Below are 11433 nucleotides of genomic sequence, written 5' to 3'. Positions count from 1 at the left end.
ACCCACCTGGGCTAGACAAGTCTGGTTTAAAGGAGCAATACCTAGACATGCCTTCATGATGTGGCTCATGCACCTGGATAGGTTACCAACAAGAGAGAGACTAGTGCAATGGGGGTATCAAATTGAGGAAAAGTGTTGTTTATGTGGTCTGATGCAGGAAACCCGAGATCACCTTTTTCTCCGATGCGAAGTCAGTGAGGAACTATGGGTGGGGGTGACAAGTCGTATCAGATATAGACCCTTCTCTTTCCACACATGGGCAGCCTTGTTATTGAGAGAGATATATGCACATGTTACATATATACATTGTGTTGGAGATTTACTTTACAGAGAATAGGATAGTGTATAACTTGTTCTCCAAGTCTAGTTGGTCTAAGGATCTCTTGTATATATATTGAGTTGTAAACGTTTAATATCAATAAGAAAACACATTCTAAACCTAGCCGCTCCTAAGATTTACCTGGTATCAGAGCACTAGGGCTAATTTTTTTTTTTTTTCGTTTTCATTGTTCTCTAAACGTTTTCTTCTTTTTTTTTGTCGATCTTTGATCTTTGATTAAGACCAAAATCTTGTTCCAATGTCAAGCCACGAAGATACCAAGGCTATTGTTACTAAGGGCAATGATTCAACAGAAATCACGCCTTACTCTCTGTTTTCTGGTGATAACCCTGGTTCCATCATGATCACGGGAGAGAATTATGCTGAATGGGCTACGGAGATGGTTAACGCTCTGAAGGCTAAAAGGAAGACTGGTTTCATTGATGGTTCGATCAAGAAGCCAACAACTGGAGGTTCGGAGTTGGAATCATGGACCAGTGTGAATTCCATGGTTGTGGGATGGCTACGAACTTCCATCGTATCACGTGTGCGTTCCACGGTGTCGTTCATCGATGATGCAGGTGAGCTATGGGAGAGCTTGAAGGAACGTTTTTCTGTTGGAAACAAGGTCAGAATTCACCAGATCGTGTGTCTCCTAGCTTCATGTCGTCAAGATGGACAGTCCGTAATTGATTATTACGGACGTTTGGTGGTGTTGTGGGATGAGCTTCAGAATTATCGCCCAATTCCTGTGTGTACGTGTGGAGCAGGAGCCAAAATCGCCACAGAAAGAGAAGATGAAAAAGTTCACCAGTTTGTTATGGGGCTTGATGAGTCCCGTTTTGGCAATGTGATTTGTCAAATTATTGATGCCGATCCTATGCCTGATCTGGGACAAGCATATGCTAAGGCAATTAGAGAAGAACAGAGACTTGCGGCAGCGAAGAAGAAAGAACAGCAACAAGATGTTGTTGGTTTCACCACTCGTCGTGAAGACTCATCACCTGCACTTACTCGTGAATCGGCTGATGCATTTGGTTTTGTCTCTCGTTTCATTCCTAATGCAACTAGAAACAGAGACCGTAACATGGTGTGTTCCAATTGTGGAAGGAGTGGTCATGAAAAAGAATTTTGCTGGCAGCTTGTGGGTTATCCAGAATGGTGGAGTGAACGAAATAATAAGAATGGTTGTCGTGGTTCCAACCGTGGGCGTGGATCGAGTTCAGGACCATCCGGTCGAGGTTGCGGTTTTGCGATAGTGGCTCACGCGACAAGTCCTCAGGCTATATGACAATTGGCTAAAGAGAAATCTTCTGGCAACTCCGACAAGCTTTCTGGTAAGATTAGTGAGGACATGATTCTTGATACGGGTGCATCACATCATATGACAGGAAACCTTTCCTTGTAAGAAAATGTTGTTCCCATTCCTGTTTGCTCAGTGGGATTTGCAGATGGAAGTAAAACCGTTTCTCAGAGTATCAGCGTGTTCCGCGTTTCAGATCGTCTCACTCTTATGGACGTTCTATATGTTCCTGATCTCAATTGTTCTTTGTTGTCTATTTCCAAGTTGTTAAAACAGATTAAAGGTGTAGCCATGTTTACCGATACACTTTGTGTTTTACAGGACCGTTTTTCGAAGACTTTGATTGGAGCCGGGAAAGAGCGTGATGGGGTCTACTATTTCACGGATGTGGAAGTTGTACGAAAAAACAAGGTTGACGTGCAATGTGATTCGACTTTGTGGCATCGCCGACTCGGACATCCTTCTTTCTCGAATTTCGAAATTAGACAGTTCTAGTCGTTGTGACGTATGTTTTAAAGCTAAGCAAACAAGAGAAGTATTTTATGACAATTCTAATAAAGCAACAGATTGTTTTTCTCTCATTCATGTGGATGTTTGGGGGCCATATCGAGTTTCAGCTTCATGTGGAGCTGTTTATTTTTTGACAATTGTGGATGATTTTTCTAGAGCAGTTTGGACACATCTCTTGCTCGAAAAATCAGAGGTTAGACGTGTTCTACAAAAATTTTGTGCATATGCTGAAAAACAGTTTGGCAAATCAGTTCGTATGGTCCGTAGTGACAATGGTACGGAGTTTATGTGTCTTTCTACATACTTCAAAGACAACGGTATTGTTTATCAGACTTCATGTGTCGATACTCCTCAGCAGAATGGACGCGTTGAGAGGAAGCATCGTCATATTTTAAATATTGCTTGTTCTCTACTTTTCCAAGCTAATCTTACTGTTCAGTTTTGGGGTGAAGCGATTTTAACCGCTGCGTATCTTGTCAATCGCACCCCATCAAAATTACTTCAAGGTCAAACACCGTATGAACTCCTTCATGGGGTAAAACCATCATACGATCAACTGAGGGTATTTGGCTCTGCATTGTATTTTTATGGGTTACCCCTTTGGCAAGAAAGGATGGAAAGTTTATGATCTTGAGAGCAAAGAGTTTTTGGTTTCACGTGACGTAGTTTTTCAAGAAAATATTTTCCCTTTTGTCGAGCATCCTGATGCGCATACTTCAACCATTGAGACGGTTGATGAGGATTGGATCATTGATTTGTCACCAACTCATGTAGTAAGGGGGAGCGAATTGCACGAAGATAGTGATCATGTTGCATCTCCTCCATCGGACGTGTCTCCGACTTTATCATCGGACGTGTATCTGACTTTATCACCGGACGTGTCACCGACCTTAACACCGGACGTGTCGTCCACTCCGCCACCGGAGGTACCATTGCCTTCTTCAACTGTGTTGCCATCCGCTCCGTCGCCAGCGGTCGTTCCCGTTGAGCCATTATCTCCGCCATCGACAATGTCATCGGAGATGTTACAACCACAACAGCCTGATGCTATTGAAATGGGTAAAGGACAGCGTGCAAAGTTTCCTTCTGTTCGATTACAAGGATACGTCACATATCATGCTAACTGTACTGAAGACTCCCATCACGCTCCACCTGACTCTACTTCAAATGCTTCGTTCTTGGTCCAAGGTAACACACCGTATCCTCTTACGAATTATATATCTGATGATATGTTCTCCCCTAGTCATAAAGTGTTTTTAGCAGCAGTACTCGATGGGGTAGAACCAACTTCGTATAAACAGGCTATGCTTGACCCACGTTGGATTAAAGCTATGGGTACCGAAGTCGAAGCCCTCGAAGACAGTGGCACTTTGAGTATTGTTGATCTGCCTCCAGGGAAAGAAGCTATTAACAACAAGTGGGTGTATAAAATAAAGTTGCATGCTGATGGTTCTCTTGAGCATTATAAAGCCCGGTTAGTTGCATGTGGAAATCGACAAATAGAAGGTGAAGACTATAACGAAACGTTTGCTCCGGTTGTCATGATGAAGACGGTTCGTAGTTTGTTACGTATTGTTTCGGCTAATAATTGGGAAGCACATCAAATGGATGTTCACAATGCTTTTCTTCATGGTGATTTAGAAGAGGTAGTCTATATGAAATTGCCTCTTGGTTTTCGTCATCCAGATCCAAATAAAGTTTGTCGTCTCCACAAATCTTTGTATGGTCTTAAGCAAGCTTATCGGTGTTGGTTTGCTAAACTTTCTTCGGCATTGACAAAATTTGGTATTATCCAGTCTTATGCGGATTATTCACTTTTTACTCTTTCACGTGAGGGTGTAGAGCTTCGAGTTCTTGTTTATGTGGATGATTTATTAATTTGTGGAAACAACACGCGGATGCTTCAGAGTTTTAAACATTACTTGGGCAGATGTTTTCACATGAAGGATTTGGGACAGGCCAAATATTTTCTTGGGATTGAGATTGCCAGAGGTTTCGAAGGTTTTTATCTTTCTCAAAGAAAATATGCTCTTGATATAGTAACAGAAACTGGTCTTCTTGGTTGTAAACCATTTCCAACTCCGATTGATCAGAATCATAATTTGGGTTCAAGTAAAAGTGATTTTCTCTCTAATCCTGCAGCGTATAGGAGACTCGTTGGTCGACTTATATATCTCCTTACCACTCGACCTGAGTTATGTTTTGTTGTTCATCTTTTATCTCAGTTTTTGAAAAAGCCCCATGTTGATCATTGGGAGGCTGCGCTCCGTGTTGTGCGTTATTTGAAAGGTTCTCCGGGACGTGGCGTGTTACTAAGCTCGGATTCTGATCTTACTCTCACCGCCTACTGTGATGCTGATTTTAGCTCTTGTCCAGCCACTCGCCGTTCTCTAAGTGCTTATGTCATGTTTTTGGGAGGATCTCCGATTTCGTGGAAGACAAAGAAACAGAAGACAGTGTCTCATTCATCCGCCGAGGCTGAATATCGTTCCATGCGTCATGCATTACAGGAGGTTCAATGTCTCAAACAACTTTTGGAAGATTTAGGCTATCCTCAACCTCAACCGACACGTTTGTTTTGGGATAGTCAGGCCGCTATTCACATCTCTTCTAATCCAGTTTTTCATGAAAGAACTAAGCATATAGAGCGGGATTGCCATGCTGTTCGTGATGCTGTTCAAGATGGGACTCTTACAATGGTTCATGTAAATACTCATGATCAAATCGCAGATTTGCTTACAAAGGCTTTGGGTCGTGGACAGTTTGAAGGTTTGACATCCAAGTTGGGCATTTCAGATTTACATGCTCCAACTTGAGGAGGAGTATTGAGAGAGATATATGCACATGTTACATATATACATTGTGTTGGAGATTTACTTTACAGAGAATAGGAAAGTGTATAACTTGTTCTCCAAGTCTATTTATTGTCTCTATTTCTAATCATTTTAATATAAATAGTATAATTAACAATAAATTAATTTTGAAATTATTATTTTCTGTTATATTATAGGGTGATAAAGCAATTATGTTATGATACTATTATGTTTTTAGTACATATGTTTTAAAGATAATCAAACAGTAACTTATAAATTACTATTTAATAAAAATTTGAGTAGTGTCTTTAATACATTATATATGATTACTGAATATAATTTGAGTTTTTTATATATTAGAAAATCATTTATATTTTTAAATTAGTTTATCATCATTAATTTGGTTTCAGTTTTTACTTTGAAATGTATGAAACCGTTTTATAGTAATAGGACAATTAGTTACAGCAAAATTAATTAAATTTTGTATGTTCGTTAATAATTAAGATAAATTAATTTATTTACAGTTTGTTTTTTTGGAAAAAAAACTGATAAATATTCTAAAGAAAAAAGTGTAAGACCTTACTTTGATAGATAAATTATGTTATCTTATATATTAATTTTATTTTCATATATAAAAGTAATAGTTAACAACAAATTTTTTTTATGATATTATAAGTCAATTTTAAAAGAATTTATTGAAACGATATCACAAAACAAATATCTTATACTCTAAGTCTAACTAATTTTTAATAAAATTCATGAAATAAAAGTGTGTTAAATTTAATATAAATATGTTTTTCTTCTATAAATTTTCTATATTTCTAATCATTTTAAAATAAATAGTATAATTAACAATAAATTAATTTTGAAACTTGTGTTTTCTGTTATTTTATTGGGGAGATAAAACAATTATGTTATGATACCATTTTTTAGTACATATGTTTTAAAGACAGTCAAACTGTAACTTATAGAATACTATTAAATACAAATTTGAGTTGTGTCTTTAATACATTATATATGATTATTGAACACAATGTATATATATATATATATATATATATTAGAAAATCTTCTATATTTTTAAATTAGTCTATCATAAATTAATTTGGTTTCAGTTTTTACTTTAAAAGTATGAAACCATTTTCTATTTTTATTTGGTTTCAATTTGTTTATATTTTTTTAGTTGGGTGGTCAGTATTTTTTTTTTAGGTTCTATGGTGTATGATTTCATTATGAAATATATTAGATGCTAAACTAAAAAATAGAAGGAATATATTTTTGTGACAATTTTGAAAAAAATTTATAAAGCAAACTATATACCACATAAGATACAAATGAAATAAAGTCAAATAAAAAAAACAGAATGTTAAATTTAAAATAAATGAGAATGACATATGTCATAAAGCTAGAGTGACAAATGTAACATTGTTAGGCAAAGTTAGAAAAAACCTTCTCTTATTATATAAGACAAGATGAGTACCCGTGCACTACGCGGGTTATCTTTTGGTGATATGAACAATTATATTTTTACTGTCAATATGAGATCGTGTATTGAGTAGTCAAAAAAAACTAAAACACAAACCATGGTGAACAATATCATGTGACTGAAAATTTGGAGTAGCCACCGCAAATGATTGAATCTTCTTTTTCTCTCGCACTGTAGCAGTTAAAAAAAACTGTAGTAAATTTGGCTAATTCCCAAGTCTCATAATCTATTCTACCTCTTAAAAATCAAACACAAAATGACCAACTTCTTATTCAATAGTAAGATTATATTTAGCAACACACATACCGGTCCTAGATACATAAAATAAAAATTTAGAAACAATACCACTCAATTAAAAAAATCTTTAAGGTTCACCATAGTGAGAATGAACTTGCAATCTTGTTTATAGTTGATCAAATATAGTCATAGAAAAAGGTTTGCAGAGAAGGAAAACAACACAACAATGTATGATTAAGAGAGAATTTTGATTTTTTCTTGTTTGTTATCGAATGAGAATAAATATAATCACTTACAAACTATAATTAGAAGAACTAATTAAATATCTTTCTCTATATATTCACGACTCCTGCCATATAAGGATTTGCTTTTTTCGAACCTGCTACACTGTACCAAAGTAAGAAATATATGAATAATTAAAGAAAATAGGAAGCAAAACATAGCATGCAATTCCCATAATGAAATAACTAACTTGTAATCTATTTTGAGCAAAATAAAAAAACCATTACTAATGCATTAACATAGTATAGGTAAGCTACAAAAAATAACCAGTTACAACCAATATAAATTTGTTTATGTGTGGATATAGACTCTTGAGAAGCCTAAACAGCTACAAGATGTACCCATCAGCTATTTGGAACAATAAGCATACTAATAAATTTCAGTTAGACAATTTATAGATGATGTTAAGACAATCTTAACATTATAAGACAATTTTCTTTCTTTAGGAAGTTCAATCATTTATTATATTCAGCATTCTAATCTATATTCTGAAGCCAAGTCTCGTTGGCGATTTCTTCAAAAGAGTACTCTATGAATATGCTTGATCTTCAAGTTTTCCTTTCTCTGTAGTTGACATTCATCTTCCACACATCTTCGTTCACTACAAAAAAAACAGTAGGATGTGAGAGATATTATAAAAGAGCAGTTACTACAAAAATCAAAGCAACAGAAGGCGAAAAGGGTTGAAATAGCAGTTACTAAAAAAATCAAGCGAGGGAAGACGAAGAGGATCAGTCAAGCAACATAAAGAATTCAAGATGATTGGTTGATTTTAGTCATTGACATGTGTCCATCTCTCTATTGTTGATGTGGCAGAAGGATGGAGAGAGTTAGCCAACTTTCATAGTATAGATTCTTTTATTGCTACCTCCTAAATCTGTTTATCTTCATCCTATAAAGGTGATCTAAGAAGGTTTAGGAGACTTGAAAAGTCAATAATGCTATCAGCTCTTTATGGCTACTGTCTAAGACTTAGGTTGGAAACTTTTCTTGTATATCAAACGGTCTTAGTTTCTCTTATTAGGTTTGTGTTGATGCTTACATTGCTATTACCCCACTATGAGGTTTGTTAATAAATGTGACAATAGGTGTTTTTGCAAAGAACAACAAGGATAAAGTAGTAGTTTATTCAAACAGCTTGGATAATTTGTTGATGAAACTCAAAGTGTTGGTTTCATGTTTTCTTGTAACCCCTCAAAATGTTTTATCGCCATAGAAAACTATATTAACTAGGTTAACAAAGAAAAAAGATATAGTTCAACTCAAAAACCCTTTGGTTAATCCAGAATGTTGATAATATATGACTTTTTGAATAGATGTATAAATAGTTGTTAATCCATTTAGGAAGCTTTTTTATTATCTTTCTGCGTAACCAGAGATACCCTCTGAAAATGTTGAAGAGTCTTGTACAGGGACCGTGGGAATTTGAAAAACAGGCCTAGGAGGGACTTCAAGAGCATCCAAGTTTCCTTCTATCATCTCTACAACTTTGTTCATCGGTGGACGATCTAGTGGGGAAGGCTGAATACACCATAGACTCACCAATGTCATCTTCTTTGCTATGTCTTCATCTTCACAGGTGAATCCATTCCCATTAAGCCGTCCATCGTCTCCCTTCTCAAGATCCTTATAGATCCATTCAGGAAAGTACATAGTACTTGTGCTAGAAGTAGAGGATTGATTAGCTTTTTCTTTGTTCCTTGCACCGATCATATCAAGAACCAACATTCCATAGCTATAGACATCTGACTTGTGCGACACATTCCCATAAACTCTGGAGATCATCTCCGGTGCAATGTACCCTATGGTACCTCTTGTGTCCACTATTGACAAGATGCTCCCTTTTTTCTCACAGAGCTTAGCTAGGCCGAAATCCGAAACTTTGGGGCAGAGATCGTCATCTAAGAGTACATTTTGTGGTTTAATGTCAAAGTGTACAATCCTTGTCTGGCATCCATGGTGCAAGTACTCTAGACCACGAGCAACTCCTAGGGCAATATTATATAGCGCCGTCCAGTCCAAACTCACTAAGCTCTTGCCTGAAATGAATTTATCAAGTGACCCATTTTCCAAAAATTCATAAATAATTGCTCTTTTAGAACCTTCAGAGCAGAAACCAAGCAAGGAGACAATGTTGACATGAGAAGTTCTGCTCATGCTCGCAACTTCATTGATGAAGTCTTCACCATTACCCTTTGAATCTTTCAAGACCTTCACTGCAACCATACGACCGTCACCAAGTGTTCCTCGATAAACAATCCCAAATCCGCCTATCCCAACCACTTCTGCAAACGACTTTGTGATTCTCTTCACTTGTGTGTAACTATAGTGTTCAAGCGGGATAAGAGCCTTCAGGTTCCGGTGTCTCAATCTTATTTCTCTCACCCGAAGAAAACGGAGAAACAATGTTATTAACACCATAAACAAAAGAACCCCTGCTACTGAACCTGAAACTGCGAACCGGAAATAACGTATGAGTTAGTAACTTCTTTATTGATCTTGAAATTAAGAAAAATTCATATTCTCTCTGGCCAGGAGACTTACCAATGCGAATAATAGTGACAGAAGTTCCTGTACAACCATTGAAAAGTAATATTTCTCAGAAATATATAACCAAACTTGTCTCGAAATGGTTAAGAAAAAAAAAAATTAGTAAATAGAGTTGTTTACCGTGACTACCCTTTCTAGAGGCACAATTAATTCCATAGGTGCCATCCTTACAATAGCAGACAAAATTTTCTGAAGTCTGATTGTATCCACAAGCACCCTTAGATTCAATGCACCTTGAACAGTTTCCATTATGCTCAACCTGGAAACCCTTTTGAAGAGTCTTCTGTAGACTATCTAGACGCGGTGTGTTCAAGGCCGATGCATACACTGGTATACTGACACCTTTTTTGCAGTTTTCCCTCAAGTTGTCAGATAGAAGGCCGTTACTTTCGTATAGTGAAGGAGAGGAGAGGTTTCTCGTCACATAGTAGTTTGCTGTAGCTTTTTTATCACTTCCACAATGAAGCTCTCCAAAGTAAGAAGCATCAGGAGATGAAAGTTTTTGGCAGCCGTAATATATTGTTAGCATCTCGGTCTGAGGAGCGAATGGAAGTACACTGTCAAGGAATGTCGCATTCACTGCGTCTAGGGGACACAGATTGTTTATGTAATCCAATCTTGCGAGTCTTATGATACCAGAGTCATAGTTGGCTTCTAAGATTCTGTACGTCGCAAAGGAGATGGTTAGCTCTGCGAATTCTTTGCTACAATCAAGCTTGAAATAGGGATGGCCACAGTCTTCTCTGCCACGTACCCAGAAAGGGTACAAGAGACTGGCCTGATCCCCGCAGCTAAATGGTGGACTGCAGCGTTCGTAATAACCTGATTAAAAAGAACAATTTGAGATCACACAAAGCCATCCCTAAGAAAACTCTATGCTTTAAAATTCAAAGAACACATATGCATATATTGTAAATTAAACAGAGTTTTTTTTTATTTATGAAACATTCATACAAATAAAAAAGTAAGAAAGAAAATGTAACAATTAATGCTATACTTAGTGAAAAAAAATATATATACTTAGTGAAACTTACTTGAGAATGAACATTCTTCACACGTTATCTCATCAGTATTCACCATCACGTCAACTCCTTCTCTTAGAACAGTTTCCAGATGAGTTAGATTCAGTTCTTTATCTTCTGGAAAGTATGTCTGAGGAACACTCAAAGTGAAATTATCTTGGCAGAAACTTTGATAAATAGGGTTTTGATACGCTGAGACAACACCTCTCCCAGGACATGTATAATTCGAAATGTAATGAAGATGAGGGTTGCAGTTATATAAAATGGTGAGGTTCTTGTAGTTTGGAAGCTCAGAGATTTCGGGAGAGAAGATCGTGGTTTTGAATGAAGCAGAGCAAAAAGAACCTAAAAAATCAGCTCTGACAAGTCTAAGAATATTATTAGATGTTTGATTTATATGGAAAACATTGTACTCATGGTTTAAGATGTTTAAAGAGGTGATGTTTTTGCTGTTGCAGCGAAGCTCCAGCGACGCATGACCGCAAGGTTCAGGACGGTTCCCACCCCAGAAGGGGAAACCCGCGGTAATGTTCCCACACTGAAACTGAGTAGTCTCACACCACGCAAGCCCTTCTTTGCTTGAAGCACAAGGAAGATTGTAGAATAAGGAGGAGAGAAAGAAAAAAAACAAACAAGAATTGGGGACGTGGTACATGATTTTGGTTGAGATTTGAGAATTTGTGTTCAGAGGTATCAAAGAAAGAGAGACCAAGAGTATATGTGGAATAGTGGAGATTGGTTAATCATATTATATTTAAAACGTCTGGTCGTGAGACAATAATGAGGCAAAACATGGAAAATTTTATCTTGATTAGGGATGACCACGAGATTTGTCGGAAAAAATATCTATTCGTCTTCATCCTCTTAATATATCGACCACGAGATTTGTCGGAAACTTCTTTAACCTATCA

At 36.8% G+C, this 11433-nt stretch overlaps 1 protein-coding gene across 1 annotated transcript; it reads right to left on the bottom strand.

Annotated features, from left to right (window-relative positions):
• LOC104701289 (LEAF RUST 10 DISEASE-RESISTANCE LOCUS RECEPTOR-LIKE PROTEIN KINASE-like 2.7) lies at nucleotides 8204-11268 on the bottom strand. Its single transcript, XM_010416940.2, has 4 exons — nucleotides 10535-11268; nucleotides 9621-10322; nucleotides 9495-9521; nucleotides 8204-9403 (listed from the first exon to the last, which is right to left on the bottom strand). Exons 1-4 carry the CDS (start codon nucleotides 11175-11177, stop codon nucleotides 8307-8309), a joined length of 2469 nt encoding a protein of 822 aa, XP_010415242.1. The 5' UTR covers nucleotides 11178-11268; the 3' UTR covers nucleotides 8204-8306.

This window comes from Camelina sativa, chromosome 7, assembly GCF_000633955.1.
Source record: "Camelina sativa cultivar DH55 chromosome 7, Cs, whole genome shotgun sequence".
Lineage (NCBI taxonomy): Eukaryota > Viridiplantae > Streptophyta > Magnoliopsida > Brassicales > Brassicaceae > Camelina > Camelina sativa.
The sequence above is the reverse complement of the archived record's forward strand: the minus strand, read 5'-3'. Positions and strand labels throughout refer to the sequence as shown.

Excerpts from the sequence above, each read along its gene's own strand:
- LOC104701289 (XM_010416940.2), bottom strand. The coding sequence starts at position 11,177 with ATGTACCACGTCCCCAATTCTTGTTTGTTTTTTTTCTTTCTCTCCTCC. Across the intron at positions 9,522-9,620 it reads CTCTAGAAAGGGTAGTCACG|GAACTTCTGTCACTATTATT; the intron begins GTAAACAACTCT and ends ATGGTTGTACAG. Across the intron at positions 9,404-9,494 it reads TGTCACTATTATTCGCATTG|TTTCAGGTTCAGTAGCAGGG; the intron begins GTAAGTCTCCTG and ends TCCGGTTCGCAG.